Here is a 21316-nt window from a genome sequence, read left to right as displayed (position 1 = left end):
ATTGTGAAATCTCTTTTGTTGAAGCTCTTTCGGCTTTAACGACCGTATTCTCATCACGTGTCTCGTGGTCACACTCGATTTTGTCCAAAATGTCAACTTTTCTACATTATGCACAACACTTTTGTATGAAATATAATACATTTGCTATGCACCTCTGCCTGGGAATGCTTATTCAGATATTACATAATAAAGCACAAATTGTATTTATCATGATTATTTTAATATTTCTTATTTTGCTTTAAATTGTATCCTAAGCTGCGCTGAGACATGTATCATTACCATAAAGGACCCCGCACTAAATGTATGGGAAAATGGATTTCGGTGGATTTAGCTGAAACTTTGTACTTTTTAAGGTTATAAGTGCCGGATGAAATATCCGTAAAAAACTTTTAAAAAATGGACAGTTTAGCGCTATGCGGCGCTAAGCGCTCATGATCAGTGAATAAAACGAATTACAATAGATTTTGTTACAAAAGCGATGACAACATAGAAATCACAGTTCAGATCGTGGTCTGTCATATTTTCGCCTACACCGTTGACTCATATAGCGCGCTTCTCAAAACGATCAAGTGCTAAGCGCCCAAGATTTGAACTTGACTAAGTAATTACTTTTTTAAAGGCAGAAATGGTACCCAAAGTAACATTAGTAACTAGTGCGCACATACCGATAATAACATTCTACCCTTCGCAAGAGGGTTGAACGCTAAGCGCTCAAGTTCAGCGAATAAAACCAATCATAGTAACTTTAGCCAGAAAAGCGATGTCACTATAATATAATCACGCATCAGAAAGTAGTCAGTAATATGTTTAGCCAAATCAATGAGTTATATTGCGCGCTTCTCGAAACGATTAAACGTTAAGCGCCCAAGATTTGAACTTGACTAAGTAATTACTTTTTTAAACACAGAAATGGTATCCAAAGTAACATTAGTAACTAGTGCGCACATCGATAATAACAGTGTATCCTTCGCCAGAGGGCCGAACGCTAAGCGCCCATGATTAGCGAATAGAACCAATCCTAGTAGCTTTAGCGACGTCTGCATACGAAACACGCATCAAGAAGTGGTCAGTAACATGTTTAGCCAAACCAATGACATTTCTTTTGTGAAAGGACTTTGAAAAAGTGATTTCTTAGTCAAGTTCAAATCTTCTGCGCTTAGCGTTTGCCCGTTCTGAGAAGCGCGCTATATGAGTCAACGGTGTTGACTCATATTGTAATTGGTTTGGCTAAACATGTTACTGACCACTTGTTGATGCGTGTTTCGTATACAGACATCGCTGTCGCTAAAGCTACTAGGATTGGTTCTATTCGCTGATCATGGGCGCTTAGCGATGACTTCAGATATCTAACTTTTTTTTTAATGCTTAAAATTGGAATTAATAGAACGTCTCTCGTAAATGGAATGAGATACGCCAAAAAAGACAACATTTTTTAATTCAACTAGAAAATTTTATATCAGTATATAAGTTATAATTATAAATAAGTATAATGAGAAAATCCATCAATTAAAAAAAAGTGTTAATAATTTGAAGAGAAATTTAAAAAGGGAAAGCGGATTAGCCACGACCAACTACTGTAAATAACTCTGTCCGCGTTGTACGTGACGAATACAAGAGGAACATTATATTACCGTCGCACCACTCTTAAAAGGACCACTAAACGGATCTTGAAAAGAACCCAAATCTCTCAAACTACCTCCGAGACTATTTTGTTTCAAATCGAATTTGTTTATAGACTCAAATGGGCCAGGCCATTTCGCTAAAGAAAACTCAGAGATTTCTTTCGGTAGGGTTGTGTCGCTAAAGCTACTAGGATTGGTTCTATTCGCTGATCATGGGCGCTTAGCGTTCGGCCCTCTGGCGAAGGGTACACTGTTATTATCGATGTGCGCACTAGTTACTAATGTTACTTTGGATACCATTTTTGTGTTTAAAAAAGTAATTACTTAGTCAAGTTCAAATCTTGGGCGCTTAGCACTTGATCGTTTTGAGAAGCGCGCTATATGAGTCAACGGTGTAGGCGAAAATATGACAGACCACGATCTGAACCGTGATTTCTATGTTGACATCGCTTTTGTAACAAAATCTGTTGTAATTCGTTTTATTCACTGATCTTGAGCGCTCAGCGCCGCAAAGCGCTAAAACTGTCCATTTTTATGGATTTTTTTACGGATATTTCATCCGGCACTTATAACCTTAAAAATTACAAAGTTTCAGCTAAATCCACCGCAAGCCATTTTCCCATACATTTGGTGCGGGGTCCTTTATATTATTACAATTTATAACATGCAAAAAAAAATGAATCATACTAATTCTTTTTCCTTGTTTCCATAATTTTTAAACTTTTTTTACGATTAAAGAAAAACGACTGTTCTGTCCTTTTCTGCCCTTTTTCTAAAAATTCAATTTTTTAATTTTATTTTTTACGATTAAAAAAAATCTACTCGTCCTATATAAAAATTATTAATAATAAATGCATAGATATTTTTAGAAGAAACAAATTTTGTCTGTTAATTTTAGTTGGTACCTTGTGTCGTTTTTTCAAAAGATTTAACATTTTTATTTTTTTAGACTAAAGCAAAATCTACGTGTCCTATCAAAAATTATAGCTCTTTTTCGGATAAACAAATCTTGTCTTATTTTTTGTCGTAGCTTATGCCGTTAGTCCAAATTAAAAAAATTTTTAATGTTGTTTTTTACGACTAAAAACAAAAACTACGCGTCCTATCGAAAAGTGATTAATAACAAATTTGTAGATATTTCCAACGAGCTCATTCATTTTTTTCGTATCTTGCATAGTTTGACCAAAAAATGGAATTTTGGGATTTTTCATTATTTTTGGTAAGATCAAATTTTGAATTTTCAACTTTTCGACCAAATTAAAAAAGTTATTTTGATAATCTTGTAGGGTTTCCAAAAATCAACGTTTTTCTTCTCTTTTTGAATTTTGATCCAAAATAGCTGGTTTACGAACTTGTTCTTTCTTTTTAGGTCTTAAAAAACTGTGCCAAAGCAGAATCCAATCTGAGCAATTTTTCGAAAGTTATCGTGCCTACAGAATGCAGACAGACACCTTCGTAAAATCGTTTTTTCTGACTCAGGCGGTCTCAAAACGTGGAGATTTGATGAAAACCGACAAAATGAAATTTTACATAAAATCAATACCTTCTCATTCTGACGAGAATGTAAAAATAGTTACATTTTCGAACGAAGTGATACATTTTCAACTAAAATTATGAAAATGCAAGTGGAATAGTTGATTTTTAAACAAAAAAATACGAAACTTCAATCAAAATAATTAATTTTTAACTGTAGTAGTTGAATTTTCAACCAAAAGGATGAATTTTCAATCAAGAAGATTAATTTCTCTACAAAAAATATGAATTTTTTATTAAAATATATAATTTTGTAATCAAGGGGATGTATTTAACTAAAATTATGGAATATTTAATTGGAGTAGATGTAGTTTCAGTTTAAATTAACATAATTTTTGAATAAAGAAAAATGTTTAAATAGGCAAATTTTCAAACGTAGTGATACATTTTTAACTAAAATGATAAATATTCAACTAGCATACTTGATTTTTCAATCACGAAGATTAATTTCATCTAAAAAAGACGAATTTTTAATATAAAAAAAATCATTTTTCAACCAGAGATGAATTTTTATCTAAAATAGTTAAAGATTCAACTAGCATAGTTAAATTTTTCAGGTAACCAAATTAATATCAATCGAACAAAAAAAGAAAAAAAATTTAAACCAAAAAGTTAAATACAGTAATATAAAGATACTTTTACAAATGTCTAGGTAGAGTCGGCACCATGGATGAAACAATTTAATCCCACTACCTGTAAAATTACATAGTCAGTTTTAGTTTTTAAAAAAATGAAAAGAAATTTTAAGGTACGGGAATGTGTTTTATGTTTGTATTTCGACATAATTTTGATTAATAATGTAATTTTCAAAAGCAATGTGATTCAGAAATGCGAAAGATCAAATTATACAATCGTTCATTTGTTCAAAAACAAACTAAAATTAGCATCGTTTATATTAACTGACTTTCGTATAAAACTAAAGCAAGCTTTTGCTTTGGTTTAAAAATAAGAAAAAAAGCTGATTTGTATATTTTATACAAAAAAAAATTAGTACACATACTGTACAAAAACTGACTTGAGCAAGATTTTACATAATATAGCTTCATAAATCTACCATAAATAAATAATATTTAAAACTAAGGTTTTTTTGATTTTTTAGATGACACGATTCGATTTAGACAAATCAGAAGTTCGGTTGTGAACAGGATTTTTTTCGAAGTCAGCTTTAATCTTTCCAATTATTAGATCTTGTGAAATACAAAATTACTTCTTAAAGATAAAAAAATAATTACAAAAATGGAATTATTTTTATCATGCTCGAACTTTGCGTTACACAGCTTGAGATTTGTTGTGGGGAGGCACATTCCACGTCACAAAATAAGTTTTTAATCGTTTTTTCCTCTTAAACTAAACGTCGATCTAAACTTAGTTTGAACTGAGCATTTATATATAATTTTATATAAAATCAGGAAACAATCCTATTCTATTTGCTATTATCGAAGTTGAATTTATTCTTGCTTGCCTCTAAACGGCGCACTTTTTGTTGCAAGCCTCTCATTTGCTGCTTGTAAACTTTTATTTCATTCTCGTAATGTTCTCGAATTTGTTTTTTAATCGGACAATGGAGTATCCTTTCTGGCGAAACAGATGTTGCTCGATCCAAGCTCCTTTTTTTCTTCATACCTGAAATTATCCTGTGAATGTAATGATCTCTAAATAACAGAATACAAATTCAGAGTGTCTAGCGATTCTTAGAAAAAAAATTCAAGGTTTTGTCCAGGTCTTTTTCTCGTACATCAAATAATATAACCGTTTGCTATACATGTAGAAAAAGCGATCCATTGCATTTTTTTATTAGTCAATATTTTTTTTTATGAAAGCAGAACCATAAATAAACTATTAATTTTTTGCAAACATAAGTCGTCGAATGAGACTGTCAAACTGAGAAAATAAGACCCAAAGTTTTAACGATATTATACCTATACACTCTAATCAATTGTCCAATAAACTTTTAAATTAATATTTATAAATTATATTTTAAAAGTAACCAAGAATAATTATATATACTGTTTTATTTTACTAAATGCTTGTATAATACACATTTTCAAAATAATAATCCAGTTAACTTCAAATAATGATTTCCAAACTCAAAATAAAATTTGCAAGTCCCTGAATTTTTTTTTAGATAATTAATTCGTGAATTGAAGCAGATTACTACCATACAAAAATCCTTAGAACATAATACTTCAATATAATTTTGAATTTAAAAAGTGTGATGCCATCTTTTTACAGTTTCAACATCCGTTTTAAAGCCATGGAACATTCTAATCCTGGAAATGAATAAACACTGACTATTTTTAAAAACTTTTTAATATCAGGACTTCATTGAAAAGAGAAGTTTGTTTTTTAACAAATAGAATAAAAGATTAAAATGACTTTTCGCATTCAGAGTTGCAAGAAAGTCCCAATTTCGAAATTCCCTGGCTTCCTGTGACTTTTCCCTGACTAATAAAAAATTTTCCAGTAAAAAGCTGAGTTTTTAATTAAGAAGATTAATTTTTCACCCAGAAAGGCTAATTTTTAACAAAACAAACAAAGCGTTATCTAAAAAAATCAACTTTAAGCTGAAAAAAATGAATTTTTAATAAAAAACAATGAATTTGTAACAAAATCGTTTAATTTTTACTCAAAGAGATGAATTAAAAAAAGATTTTTAACAAAAAGTGTAATAGTTGATATTTCCACTAAACAATATTTCATTTTTTAATCGGAAATAGTTGAATTGAACCAAAGAATACGAGTTTTCAACGAAGAAGTTGAATCCTGAATCGAAACAGATTATTTTCAAATCAAAAGGTGGAATTTACAATGAAGAAGATTGTGGAATTTGCAACAAAAATAGTTGAATTTTTAACCAAGAAGATTCATTTCCCATCAAGAAGACGAATTTTTAACAAAATAGATGAAGTTCCATAAAAAATAAATAAATATGAAGTTAAACAAATTAATTTGTGGAATTTGAAACAAAAATAGTTGAATTTTTAACCAAGAAGATTCATTTCCCATCAAGAAGACGATTTTTGAACAAAATAGATGAAGTTCCATAAAAAATAAATAAATATGAAGTTAAAAAAATTAATTTTAAATAATTAATTTCAAATGAAAAAAATGCAACAAACACGTTAAATCTCTACCCAAAGATATGAGTTTTCTACTAAATTACATTTCTGCCCTAAAAGACGAATTCAGGTTGGTCGTTTTAATCGACGAAATAAATTGCCGGTCATTTCCCCGGTTCGAAAACATTTTTCACGGTCAATGAAACTTAAAAAATGGAACACGAAAGCTAATAAAATTTCCACTTGAAGTAATAAAAACTGAGCTGCAAATGAAAGCACTTAAAGCGAAACTGTTAAATTTTGAACTTTTAAAATTGAAATTTTAAACCTTTTAATTAAAAAATGTTGTATTCAAATGCTCACTAATTTACGCGCATAAAATTGAAGGTACTAACATTTTTCCATTAAAAAAATTAAAATCCGCGTTATCATTTTCAATGCTCTAAATTAAAAAATCAATCAAGAACTTTAAAATTTTAAAATTATATAATTTTAAGGAATTTTAAGCTAGAAATATCAAATATTGAAAAATTGAAAAATTTTTAACTGAACACTTTTTAAATTAAAAATTCAATTATTTTTTTTAAATAGTTTAAACATCCTTGAAAAGCTTCAAAATTTTATTTCAAAATCTTGAGAAATCTAGAAGTTGTTTTAAATTAAAAATTATTTTAGAATTTTTTTCAGAACTTCTAAATATCTGTCAAAATGAGTTGAATTTTTTCTACAATTTTCAGAAAATCCTGCAAATTTTAGAAAATTTCTTTAGAATTTGGATGTATAAATAACAATTGAACATTTATTATTTGTAGGCTGAATTTGAGTAATTTTCAGAGATATGTAGAAGTTTTGAAAACATTCAAACTTAATGTAAAACTTTAAATGATAGCCTAATATAAAACAAAATGTAGATTTTCGCAGATTTTAAACAAAAAAATTAGATTTTTTCAAGAATTGTGCAAGGCTTCAAAAGAATAAAAACATTTTCTTGAGGTTCCTAGTAAAATTAAAAATAATTTTTATTTTTGAAAAATTATTTTAATAGAATATTGAAAAAGTTTTTTAAAGATTTAAACAAAATTTTCAAAAAAGATTCATGAAGATATTAAGAAAATTTTCTAAAATTTGCATGATAATTTTTAATCTTTTTAAAACTCTTAAATATCTCTTAAAATTATTCAAATTTTTTATACAAATGTTCATTTGTAAATTATACATCAAAATAAAATTTTACTAACAAATTAAGCATTTTTCGAAATTTTAACGATTTCAGGTTTTCTATGTCAAACAATTCAGTTAAAGATTCTTTACTTTTAAACATTTGTTCAATCACACGTTCACTTTTGTTTAATGACTAAGACTTTCAAATTGAAACCGTTTAAACTTTAACGTTAAAATCTGAAAATTCTTAAATTTTGAACTGATTTAAAATCATTTTTTCAATTCGTTTTTGTTCACTTTTTATTACTTCAAGTCTTTAATAAAGTCTTTAACAAAGAATTTAAAAATTCTTCAAATTAAAAATGCAAGCTTAGAAATAAAAACTTCAAATGGAAAATTTTTAAAGTAAAAAAATTTTGAATTACGCATTGTAAGTTAAATAATAGGATAATTGAAAAACATGAAAATTCAACTAATTATTTAAAAACTGTTAAAATCGAACGTGGACAGATTTTTCTTGTACAAATTTGTAAAATTCCCGGTTTCCCGGTCCAGCGGCCACCCTGCGAATTTCAAACAAAATACATGAATATTCAACCTAAAATAGAACAATTTTGAACTAACAATAGATTAATTAAATTTTCAGTAGAAGCAATTAAGTTTCAACAAAATAGTTTAAATTTCAACCAAAGAGATGAATCTTAAACCAGAAAAAAATGAATTCTTAACGAACAGTGTAATAGATCGTATTTCCGCCAAAAAATATTTCAACCTTTAATCAGAAACAGTTGAATAAAACCCAAAAATATGAATTTTCAACAAAATAGTTCAATGCAGAACCAAAACAGATTATATTGAAATAAAAAAAAATGAATTTTAAATAAAAAGATTTGAGTGTTCAACCCACAAAGACGAATTTTTCAAAATTAGTTAAATTAAAAAAATGTAGAATTTTCAACAAAATAGTAAAATTACTTTCAACTTCAGTTTATCGAAAATTCCCTGACTCTTGTAGTTTTTCTCTTACATTATTTGACTAATTTTAAATTCATTTACCTGTAAAAACCCTGAAACTTCAGTAAAAGCGCAGTTTTATAAGCAAAGAACAACAAAATAATTCAAATTCAAGGATATTTCGAAGGTTATCAAGGTTAAAAAAAAAACCATGTTTTCAAGGTCGCTAGACAAACTGACATTTAAGCATAAACTTACCACACGTTATGCACGGCGGAATTTCTGGTTCATTTTCAATCGGCTTTCTTCGAGGTGAACAATTAATACTTTGAGACTTAAAAGAACTGTATTGGTAAGGTTGTGCACTGGCGGTTTTTTCGGGCTTAGCCTTCGGTAACGGTGCGAAGCCTGGGACATCACCGTCACCGAAATAAAAGAAAACATTTGATTTACATTTATTTGAAATATCCGCGACTGGGTTAATCAATCCGTGTGTTATTTCCGCCGGAGATTCATCCTTCTCCTTCTCGCTTAAACTCATTTCATCGTCTGAAATTGTATGAATAGTAATACCCTCTACCTCTACACTTTTAGACTCAGATAAATCCTGCGAATCATCCTGAGACAAAGTATTTGTTTCTGTTCCACTATTTTTGGCTTTATTTTTATTGCTTTTGTCCACACAAAACTACGAAAAATAAATTTATTAATAAAATGTTTAAATTGGTTATATTCAACAAATTTACGTATCGACAGTTATATTATAAAAATTTGCACTTACATTCGGAACAGCATTCCCTCGCAGCTTGATACAGGTTGTCGCTCTTTTGTCAAAAGCATCTTCAGGGAAATGGTTTGAGCAAATACGCGCTTTTTTGTCTACATTTTGCAATCCTAAAGCTTCAAGCCATTTCTTTCTTTTCATTGGGTCCTTTGGAATACTACAATAATAAAAATTATATAAACAACAAAAAATATAGCAACTATTCGCATTTTGAATGTATAAACTTAACCTAAAGATAAGTAATTCATTCTTACAAATGGAAAGCGACATTTTTGGAATTCTTTTTATCGTCATTACCCCTTTCAAAAAATACGCTTTTGCAGTTTTTCACAATACACTGAGACATTTTTGTAACATAAATAACATAAATTTAATCCTCTGTTTATTTATCCCGAAAGTGGTCAAACGCAGTTAAACGTGATCGTGAAGATGGAGGGATATTACTCTGATATTACCTATCCCCTCTACATGAAAAATGTTCGTTCGTACTTCTGCGCATGCGCTATCCACGGCGCCAACCAATCGGGAAACAGATATATGTAAAATGCCCGCTAATATTTGAAATTTATCGAGAAATTTTCTCAAACTTTCCGTATATTTCCGAACTTCGAAAGACCGGCCCTCGGCCCTGCCTAACGCCTGCGACTCCGATTTGACTGCTGTTTTGTCCATTCTATCGATTTCAGTCTTCTTATTGTGATATACGCCAGAAAGTACTGTGATTCACAAACGTAATCTTCGAGTAAACATAAAAAAATGTTTCCTGAAAGATATATCATTTGCATTTTTCTCATTTTGCTGACGATTTCGTTAGGTTATGCAGGCAGTGGAAATTATGCGTTTGCCAAAGTCGAGGTAAGTTCAGCACTTGTCATTCAAAGTGTCAGAATAATTTTTGTGAAGTTAATTTTTTTTTTAATAATATGACTGTGTGATTCTTTTCTAGCTAAATAATTTTAGGTGTATGCGAACTGTTGAAATTTCAGTTCGCAAAATTTTTCGCATTGGTAAGATCAGATTTGGTAAGATCACCAGTGGTTGGCATTGACACTATTCATTGGCACCCATCATTCAAATTTCAGTGTTTAAAACAAATACTAATAACTTCACGCAGTGGCGTTGCTTGGGAGCTTAAACCCTCTCGAAATTTTAGAACTCTGCATACTAGGGTGGAAAAAAATGTTTCTGTTTCACTTCCCTATTTTTTTATTTTACTTTAAAATCAATTTTCAGGGTGACCTTTTTAATCAAAGAAAGTCCCGATTTTTTCCCGGTTACCAAATATTATTCACGTTTTGTGAAATTAATAAATCCGAAATCTTTACATTTGAAGTAATAAAAACTTATTAAAAAATTAAAACATTCAAAGTCGAACTTTCGAATTTTAAACTTATAAAATTGAAGTAAAATTTTTTTAACTTCTATAACTTGTAGAGTTAAAAGATTCAAATTAAAAATTACTTCATTTTAAGTAATTTTAAGCTGGAAACATTAAAAATTGAACGATTAAATATTTTTTATAAACTAAACACGTCGGAAATTACAAGATAAATTATTTTGAATAGTTTTAAAATCCGTAAAATGCTCAAAAATTTTATTTCAAAATTTTGAAAAATCATGTTGTTTTACACTTTCAAATTTTATATTATTTTTGACATTTTTTTAGAACTTATAAACATCTTATAAATTAATTCGAATTTTTCCTAAATTTTTTTTAATCCTGCTAAATTAAAACAATTTCCTTGAAATCTTTCACATTCATTTTTTATCATTTTGTAAATATTTTGAAGTATTCTGTTCAAATTAATTTTTGATCGTGAAAAATTATTTTCAATGTTTCTAGATAACTTAAGGATTTAAAAAAAATTCTTTTTAAGCCTTTCACAATTCTTAATCTACATAACTGGATGTTGTCGGTACACGTAGAAACTTTCGTTTCAATTATGCATTTGAATAAAAAATTTTTTTCTAAGAATAATGGGTATTTGATTGTTATTTATACATAAAAATTCAAGAATTTGACTTCAAATTGAATGTTCCGAAATAGAATATTTTAGACCGAATCAATATTTGAAATTTAATAAAAGCTTTTAATTATGAATACATTATTTTAAAGTTAGTTAAAAATTAAATTTTGTTCTAAAGTTTCAATCTGGTGTTCAAATTTTCCCAAGTGATAAGACTTTTTAAGTAAAACAGTTTAATTTTTAATTTTAAAATCTGGAAAGTCTGAAATTCTGAACTAATTTCGAATCGTCTTGTAAACTCAATTATTATTCAATTTTTAATCCTTAAAGTACTGTTCAATTTTGAAGATCATTAATTTATATTCACAGATGACCAGCGAAAAATGTTTTACATCCAAAATCTTCGATTTCTAACGCTTCTAATTTTTAATTGTTTATAGTCTTTGAAACTGAATTTTAATATTCTTTAAATTAAAATGTACACTTAAAGATTAAAACATAAAATGGAGAATTTTTAATGTGAAAGATTTTTGAATTAAGAATTCTACCCTGAATTATATCATAATTAAAAAGCATAACAATTTAACTCGTTATTTAAAAAACGATTGAAATGAAACTTGGACATATTTTTTTCGAAAAAATGGTACAATTACCGGTAAAAAAATAAATTCACTGTCATTTCCCGGTTTTTCTAGGTCTTATCGAATTCCCGGTTTCTCGATTCAGCAACCACTCTGAATTTATTATCAATTAAACAAAAGTTTAAACCGTGGTCCAGAGCTTTTAATCTTTTAAGTGTTAATTTTTCCTGTGTAAAAATGAAAAATGATTGACGTAAAAGCAATTAGTGTGGGAATAAAATGATGATAGGTCTATTAATATTATTACTAATATTTTTTGAATTTTTATTTCTAAATTTGCAAAATTAAATACTTTTTTAATTTTTAAAGATTTGGAATTTAAAGTCCTACAATTTTGAAGAGTTAAAATTGACTATTGTTGAATTTTGAAAATGTGGAATTGCAAATTTTGCAGTTTTCAAGGATTATATTTTCAAACATGGAGCATTATTTTAGAATAGCTTAATTTTGAAGACGTACAATGTAAGTGTTTAATTTTAATGACTTTCAATTTTAAATATTGACAGACACCCAAGAATATTGACTTGATACTTATCCTAGGGGTTCCTTTGCATACCGAATAGATTTTTGGCGCTGGTTAATATAAATTAAGTTTTTAATCATTTTTGTAAAACATAGTTTTTTTAACTTGCAAAAATTTTGCACATTAAAGTTGTAGATCTCATCGAACACACATATTTTTTGTATTTGCCATTTTTATCTAAAATTAATATTTATCCAGAAAAACGAAAAAATACATGTTTAGATTTTGCATGACAAAAAGTTCCAAAATCAGGGATGTTACATAAGCCAGATTTAAAAATTCCAAGTTTTCCAGATCAACTTTTGAAAAATTCCTAGGTCAAATTTAAAAAAAAAAATTGAATTCAAATTTTCACTCAAATAAATTTAAGAGCATTGTACTGTTTGCAATATAATTTCCAGAAAAATTCTGGACACTGCCATCGGAAATTATCTACACGCTTATTTCTTAAGCTATTTCTAAAGTGCCTTACTTTTTATTGCAGTAATATTAACATTTTTTCTTAGCAATAGCGCAAACGTTTATAAAATGCTACATCTAATAAGCTCAGATTGAAGGTAAAATGTAAATTGAAAAAAAGTATGCAAAAAAATGTCGTGATGTTTTCGAAAAAAGGTTAATATCTCTGAATAATTAACCATTTTTAATATTCTTGGGCTCTCAGGTTTAAAAAAAGTTTAATTACTTAAAAAATTTTTTTAAATGATTATTGTTAATATTTCAATACAATTTAATAATATTTATAAAAATATTGTTTTGAATTTTTTTAGTGACCTGATTACAAGCATTATTCGACAATTTGCAACTTTTTGCACCAAGCTCGACGGTAGAGTAGAATTTAGGGAGAAAATCCTGAAGATATTTTTTTTAATTAGAAAAATATTATACAGAACTACCTTAAAAATTAGCTGAAGAACTCTGAAAAAATGTGTATTGTTTCCAGATTTATTCCAATTTTTCGAAAACGCTTAAATTTGACACCTTTTTGCAATAATTTTTTATTAAATGGTCATTTTGCCTTCACCTTGGGCTTATTAGAAGCAGAATTTTAGTATCTTTCGCGCTATTATGAGAAAGAAAATTTTCTGTTAATGTTAAAAAAATTAGGCATTTTTAGTAATAGCTAAAAATAAGCGTGTGGATCATTTCCACCGGTCATTTTACCCAATTTAATACATTTTTTAAAGAAAAATCTGAGAATTCTTTTTTTGTAATTTTTCTGGTAAAATATTAATTGCAGGAAAAAAGTATGAGAAAAAAAAATATTTCGAGGAGATCTACAACTTTTATGTTCAAATTTTTTATCTCGGATCAATGTTTTTGGAGATTCTTAAATAAATATAATTTTTTATTTGAATATTATTTAATATAATTTTTCATTTATAATAATCTGCGTCAAATATCCTTTTATGACTTTCAACTGGGATTTAAAAGCAACATCCTGGGCCAAGGTTCAAGTCAATCTTTTTGGGTGACCTTTGAGGAAGTATAGCCAAATCGTTTTTCTAAAGATAAAGTCTGAATTTGTGAAATTCTGACGATAAAAACGTATTCTCTTATGATCTACTAATGTGCTTGAAGATTTTGAGATATATTCAAACAAACTTGAATGTTTATAAAAAAATAAGGCCTACAAGGTAGTACATGTCTTTATAGGCCTGCAATAGAACACTAATTTACATTAAAGGTAGAAAGAAACAATATATTTATAAAAGAATGTTCAATAGTATATTTTTCAAAGTTATTTATGAATCAGTAAAAATGTGAAAAACGACCGTGACTGCAAAATTCTCAACATTTCGGCATTGAACCGAACATAATTTATTATTTTGCTCATCTAGAGATTCTTGTTTTTTCAGAGCTGCAGAGGTTGCTCCTTGAACTCTCTTCCGGACGTAAAAAGCTTTATTTTCAATGATTTACCATTATAGTATCCTTTACAAATTTTAGTTTAGAACTGATTTTATTTAACAATTGATGTTCTAGAAAATCACACTTGATATTTAAGCAATGACACTTTTAATTTGTTAAAAAAGACTGTTAGAATTTTTATAGTCGTTTCAAATTTTGAAACTGGTTTTCTAAATGTCCTTCACCATTTATTTTTAATGATGATTTTTTAATGCATCCTTTTTTCATAAATTGTAAGTAAATTGTGGTTCAACTATTCAGAAAATATTGAGACTTAATAAGTACACTAGTTCTATTCGAAGCTCTTTAAGGAATACTTGGGTACGTTGCAATGAAAGAAATTGGTCTGCACTCTCATCTTTGCGCAGCTGGTTGATAATTGTATAAATATAGAATATAATTTTTTAATTATAATTGTAGCAATTGTTGCAATTTTGTGTAAAATCTCATTTTTAACTCAAGAGCATACCTTTTTTTTATTTTCTGTCTCTGCTAAAAAAATATAATATGTTTTTTATATTGTATGTAAATAATGTTAAAATTTCATAATAAAATATTTTTATTATTCTCAAAATGTTTCAGTTGGTATCTAGAAATATTAAATTTATCAGTTTTTTAGATATCAGACTCTGTAAGAATACCATTTAAATTATTTTGTAAATAAAGTCGAAAATATTCCAGTTACAAATTATCAATTTAAAAGTAGTTAAAAATAAAAAATAAATCCTTAATAAACACGTACAGTGAAAACGCTGAGTTTAAGCCAATCCAAGGAGCAAAACCCGAACTCGTACTTCTAGACGACAAAAACGAGGTGAACAAACATTAATTTAAATATTTTAATCTCATATTTGAGTGATTAAAAAAAAAAGATTTTCTAATGTGAACACGTACACTAACATACATTACTGTTCAAAAGTTTGGATCCACCTCTTTTTTATGATTAAGTTCTCTTAATTTTAAATATGTCAGAGCTAAAAAAATTTCTCATTAAAGGATTAAATGCTCTTAAAATTATGTGGAAAATGAGCCCAAGCTGAATCCTATTTGTCTACTTTTCAAGTAGATATTGAAAAAATAGCGTATTTCAATGTTTTCTTAAATTTTCAATAACTTCCTTAATAATCAATATTATTTAATGTTCTTGGGCTCATTTTGAAGTACTGTGATTTTTTTTATTTACGCTCATAACGCTCTTGCGATACGGTGGAATAATAGCTTAAGTTTTTGCACTGTGATAAGATTTTTTTAAGATTTACCTTTACAAACTTTTGCGATACTGTGAAAAAATACCTTTAAAATGAGTCCAGGAACATTAAAAAATATTCATTATTACCAAAGTTATTGAAAATTTAAGGGAACATTGAAATTTACACTGTTTTTCCAATATCTACTTAAAAAATAGACAAATAGGCTTCATCCTGGGCTCATTTTCCACAGAATTTTCAGAGAATTTAATCCTTTAAAGAGAAAAAATACAAAGAAAATGCAAAATCGGATATGATTTAGAGGTCCCCTATTAGAATGTTGTCTTTTTTATTGATTTCTTGTTGTTTTTATGTTCGCAGTGTCGTTGAAATGCATGTATTGGGGTATTATACATATAAAATTATCTTCTTTTGTATTGCCATCATTTAAAATAATTTAGTGAAAAATTTCAAGCAAAATAATGATGTTTTCTTGTTCATTTCAAATTTTTCTAGAATAATAAAAATTTTTTATTTACTTATTTTATTTTGGTAATTGGCGCATTATATGTCAAATTGTTGTAAAAAATATGAAACAAGTGAGATAAAATGATTATTTTTCTTCAAAACGAGTTAAATTTTTTTGATTAAATGAGTTACAATGATCATTATGTAAATGGACATAATTATATATGTATACAATTGAGCCTCCCGCGAACAAAACAGACACGCTCGAAATGCCTTGGTTTCAGTTGGCCTCTTGGTTATCTCGTTCTTGACTTTTTCGAATTGGATTTTTAATTTCTTTGAATTAAGATATGCTTCAAAAAATTGAAAATCCGACTTGAAAAAATCAAGAACGAAAATAACCAAGAGGCCAACTGAAACCAAGGCATTTCGAGCGTATTCCGTTTTGATCGCGGGAGGCTCAATTTTAATACATGCATTTTCAAGACATTGAGAAAATAAAAACAATAAAAAAATCACTAAGAAAGGCGAAACTCAAGTAGAAGACCTCTAAATCGTACCCTATTTTTGTTTATTTATTTTTTGACCACAAAGATACAACTAAGGCTTGAGTCGTTGTTCATGTTCAAAAATCTCTTTTTCGCTTTATAAAATCAATCTACCTAATATATATTGTATATACTATTGGGAATGGTCGTCTACTATTTCGTCACTTGGTGCCCAAAACTGGAACTAGAAAGAGTAGGTACAATTTTAAAATTGTACATTAATTTTCGCATAAAAGTGTTTTTACGATATTTCATGTAAGTGTCAATGAATTTAAGTTTGAATAAACTTTAATTAGTGTATGTAGCGACAAATTTTATCCAAATTATGCGAAGAATACGAATAATAGACGATTTAGGGTGGCCGTTTTAATTCAAGAAAAAAATTCTTGGTCATTTCCTGGTTCACAAACATTTTCACTGTTAATGATATTTAAAAAGTCGAACTCTAAAATTAACAATTTTTCCATTTGAATTAATAAAAACTGAGCTGCAAATGAAAGTACTCAAAGTGTAACTCTTGAATTTCAAACTTAAAATAATTTACACATATAAAATGGAAGCTACTAAAAGTTTTAAACTGAACAATTTTTAATTAAATGCAGTTAAAATGCAAAATAAATTTTTTAACTTTTATAAATTGTAGAGTTCAAAGATTCAAATTAAGTTCTAAATATATAATTCCACGTTATCATTCTCAATGCTTTAAATTATAAACTGAAGAATCAATCAATGAATTAAAATGTTTTTAAAATTATATCGTTTAAAGCAATTTTAACTCAGAAATATTAAAACTGGAACGATTACAATTTTTTATAAACTGAACACTTCTTAAATTAAAAGTTAAATGTTTTATACTTTAAATGGTTAAAAAATCCTTAAAATGCTTCCAAATTTCGTTTGAACTTTGAATTTCAGAACTTCTAAGCATCCTTTAAAATGAATGCAATTTTTTTCTAATTTTCTTTATAAATTTTGCCAAATTAAACCAATTTCCTTAAAATCTTCCACATTCATTTTTGATAATTTTGTAAATCTTTCTAAATCTTTTTGAATAATCACTCAAAATTATCTTCTCAAAATAAAAATTATTATTAATTTTCATATGAATTTTTTTTTCTCTTCTGAAGTCATTCCAAATTCTTAACTATCTTTTAAATTTTTTGCTCGAAATCTGCCAAAATCTATATTTTGGCGGTATACGTGCACAATTTGTTTAAATTATTTCAAATTTTAAATTGAATTTGAATTTTTTTCAAAACTTCTAAATATTTCTTCAACTTTCTTGAATTTTTTAAAAGAATAATATGTGTTCAATTTTTATTTATCTATCGAAGTACAAAAATTTTCCCTACGAATTAATTTTTTTTTATATAGAGCAATTAAAATGGAACGTTCAAAATTTAGTTTTTAATATTTAACTATAATAACAGATTTTAGATAAACAGTCAGATATTTCTAAATATTAATTAATTCTTATTTTTTTTAATTAAAAAATTTCAAATTGAATGGTTTAAAAATTTAATATTTTAGAATGAAATAATATTTGAAATTTACTGAAAGCCTTTGTTTATGAATATATTATTTTGAAGTTATTTTAAATAGTTTATAAATTTTCAATGGGGCGTTTACATTTGTTTAACTAATAAGACTTTCCAATTGAAATAGTTTACATAATCTTAAACGTTAGAAACTGGAAATTCTAAACTTGTGAACTGATTTCCAATCGTCTTGTAAAATTAATTATTATTCACTTTTTAAATCTTAAAGAACGGTTTAATTTTAAAAATCATTATTTATATTCACAGTTAATTAACTGATAATGTATTTTAAAGAAAGTTTTTTTTGTTTACGATAAAGACTTACTTTTAGTATCCAACACATACTTTAAACTCCACAACCAAAAACGTTAAAACACTTTTATACAAAAATTAATTTACAACTTTAAAATCGTACCTATTCTTTCTAGTTCGGATTTTTGTCAACAGGTGGCGTAGCGCAGTTTAACCATTCCCAATATCAGGACTATTCTCTGAAATTAATTGATACACCGTCGAAATTTCATATCTAATTTAGGGTTGCTACAAGACCTGGAAAAGTCATAGAATTGTGAAAAATTTCTAAAAAATCTGGAGGTCATGAAATTTTGAAAAAGTTACTGGAATTTCTTTAGTGCATATATTACAAACACTTCACAATTATTTAAGTACTTTACGGAGATTTTTTAATTTTCGGATTGAATTCAATAACTATTAAAAAAAAAACTTAAAATTTATATTAATAATTCTACAAGAAATTTCAGGTAAATTAGTCCGCGACCCAAATTGAACTGAATTGATTTTTTAAAGTAGACCTGGAATTTTGTAAAAAGTAGACCTGGAAAAGAATTTTTGAATTTTAATTTTTAAATTAGAGTTCAGAAACAACCCTGTAAATATTGATATGAATGATTAATTTCATATTAGTACTAAAGATAATTCGTTAAAAAATATTGTACTAATTAATATTATATTTTCACAGGAAGTAGAGCGTTTAGCACTTTCGCAATTAACCCGTGAAGAATGCAATGAATTAATGGTATCAAAGGGGTTTACGAAGAAGCCATTGAGAGATGAAGTTTAAATTTTAAGCAGGGCCGAGTTTTTTTATTTCTTTTTAATCTCTATAGTTTTAAAACAGCAATAATATTCATTATTAAATTACATCGCACAAGTTGTTTAATTAAATTTAAGAAAAAAGTTGGAATGTTAATTAGGTACTTTATCTATGTACTTCAATATGTACTTGAAATATCAATGTATAATAATATTAGATACAGTTTCAGGGTTTTATATTTGGTATGGAATAGTATTAATTAATTAATTTAAATATATCTAATTTAAATTTAATCCACACAGCACAATTATTCAATTTATCTACATGTAATTACTAGATTGCACAATTTGAATATATTGTTCCAGCATATTGCAGAGCACAAATTGATGAATTTAATAACAAAAAGACGAGGACATTTCTTCTCGCCTTCCATAGAGCTACTACCTGTGATATATAATCGCTAGAATCACAACCAGATTGATTTATGTATTTAGATTACACTTTTTTGTTGTAATTTTCCTATTATAAACTAAAAACATGATTTAAATAACCAATGATCATAGAAATATCTTGGAAAGTTTCTTTTAAGTAGTTTTTAAAAGATACTTTTGTACACATCCACTTAACAGTTATTCATACATTTTGTACTCTTATTTAGAAGTGCTGTGAACTTTATGTGAAATAAAAAAATGCAAATATTCGACATTTAAACAATTTTTGAGAGTAATGTATCCTTCTTATTGTTAAGAAATACTTTTTTCCGCAAAAAATGTTTTGTGCTTGTTTAACTATGTTTCAAGAAAAAATTTAAGTATTTCAATATTTCATGTTTTTTATTTGGTATTTTTATTTACTAAATTTTCTAATTTTCAATTTAAAGAAATAGTTTTGTTCGTGGTAGATTAAATAAAACAGAAAATGAAAATTTTTAAATTTAAGTTTATTTAATAAATTATTTAAGTTAATTTAAATTTAATTTAATTTTTAAATTTAGTTTTTTACTTTAAAGTGTTTATATTATTAAAGGTTTTGATTTATCATTTTAAGCACTTCATATTCAGAAATATTTAACTTTAAATTGACAATTTGAAAATGTTTAACTTTTAAAATTTATATAAACAATTTAATTAATTTTCCGACATAAAACTTGAAATTATTTTCCTTGGTAGACCTGAATCTTGAAGGAGATTATAAGAATTCGTTAAGGAGTCTACAGAGAATTTTTTTTTTAGCGGAATTATTTATTTAGAGACCCCCCCCCCCCCCATAAAGGGTCCAAAAATGCCGCAAAACTGTATTTTACAATTTTGTGCAAAATTAAAACATATGTATATATATATATATATAAGCTTTTTTCCCCGCTTTTGGCATAAATTATTTTCATTTGTCAAAGTTAATGTTTTAGGAAGTTTTCAAATAATTTACAATTGTGTAAGCCGTTTGCGTTTGTTAATATAATTTTTTTCCTAGGAACGCAAGCATTTGTCAATTATTTAAACAATTATTATTTAATTGTAACTTTTTCTCAAAAAGTGGTAGAAAACAATTTTTCTTCTTACAAATTTATATTTGCTTAAATAACTTTCTTTAGTATCGAATTTGTTCTGAAATAAATGTTTAAAATTGATATTTTTCTTTAATGAATGCAATAATTTGTCATTGTCAGGAACAATATTATTGTTAGAAAAATTATCCAATTGTTTAAACAATTTATTAAGATGAACTATATGTTTCTATGGAAATGCGATAAAAAATCTTATTTTATTCTATATTTATTTAAGTATGTCACTTATTGTTAAATATTCAAATTTTATACAAATCCTGTAAATAATTATTTATTTAAACAAATTTTTGAGATTGATCGTGAAATAAATTTAACTTTCAGCTTCCAGAACAATACTCATCAGCCTGCCGAGTTGATTAGCAAAAATGTAAGAAATCTTAATAAAATATACTTCTCTCTACCAATGTAAAAGACTGTTTCAATAAATATCAAATGTTTAAAAATTTGGTCTAATATTGAAATATGTAACGATAAGCCAAGCATTTAACCAAATTTCGAAAAAATAAGACTTTTTGTTGTATTTTCATCAAAATTTACAATTACTTTTTAATAAATTGATTAAAAAAATTGGATTATGATTTCAAAAAAAAATGTGCTCAATAATGAGAAATTACCGCGTTAATTACAGAAAAAGATCAATTTTAAACATTTATTTCAGAACTTCAAATAGATGTTCAATAATAAGCGAAAAATTTGACCAAATTAAAAAAAAAACTAGAGTTTTCTACCTCTTGTTGAGAAAAAGTTGTAAGTAAATAATAATAATAGTAATTTAAATAATTCATAAATTCTTGAAACGAAG

General features: G+C 26.9%; 2 protein-coding genes across 3 annotated transcripts; one reads left to right on the top strand and one right to left on the bottom strand.

Annotated features, from left to right (window-relative positions):
- Positions 1-3904: 3904 nt before the first annotated feature.
- Positions 3905-9563, bottom strand: LOC117181804. Of its 2 annotated transcripts, none has more exons than XM_033374774.1 (4): positions 9368-9563; positions 9111-9270; positions 8588-9017; positions 3905-4778 (listed from the first exon to the last, which is right to left on the bottom strand). In XM_033374774.1, exons 1-4 carry the CDS (start codon positions 9457-9459, stop codon positions 4579-4581), a joined length of 882 nt encoding a protein of 293 aa, XP_033230665.1. In that variant the 5' UTR covers positions 9460-9563; the 3' UTR covers positions 3905-4578. The 2 variants fall into 2 exon arrangements, with proteins under 2 accessions (XP_033230665.1, XP_033230666.1); XM_033374775.1 differs by having other exon boundaries at positions 9411-9548.
- Positions 9564-9738: 175 nt separating this feature from the next.
- Positions 9739-19656, top strand: LOC117181806 (selenoprotein M-like). Its single transcript, XM_033374776.1, has 4 exons — positions 9739-9968; positions 14104-14174; positions 14900-14969; positions 18876-19656. Exons 1-4 carry the CDS (start codon positions 9870-9872, stop codon positions 18975-18977), a joined length of 342 nt encoding a protein of 113 aa, XP_033230667.1. The 5' UTR covers positions 9739-9869; the 3' UTR covers positions 18978-19656.
- The last annotated feature ends 1660 nt before the right edge of the window (positions 19657-21316 follow it).

The sequence above is a fragment of the Belonocnema kinseyi genome, chromosome 10 (assembly GCF_010883055.1).
Source record: "Belonocnema kinseyi isolate 2016_QV_RU_SX_M_011 chromosome 10, B_treatae_v1, whole genome shotgun sequence".
Classification (NCBI taxonomy): Eukaryota; Metazoa; Arthropoda; class Insecta; order Hymenoptera; family Cynipidae; genus Belonocnema; species Belonocnema kinseyi.
The sequence above is the reverse complement of the archived record's forward strand: the minus strand, read 5'-3'. Positions and strand labels throughout refer to the sequence as shown.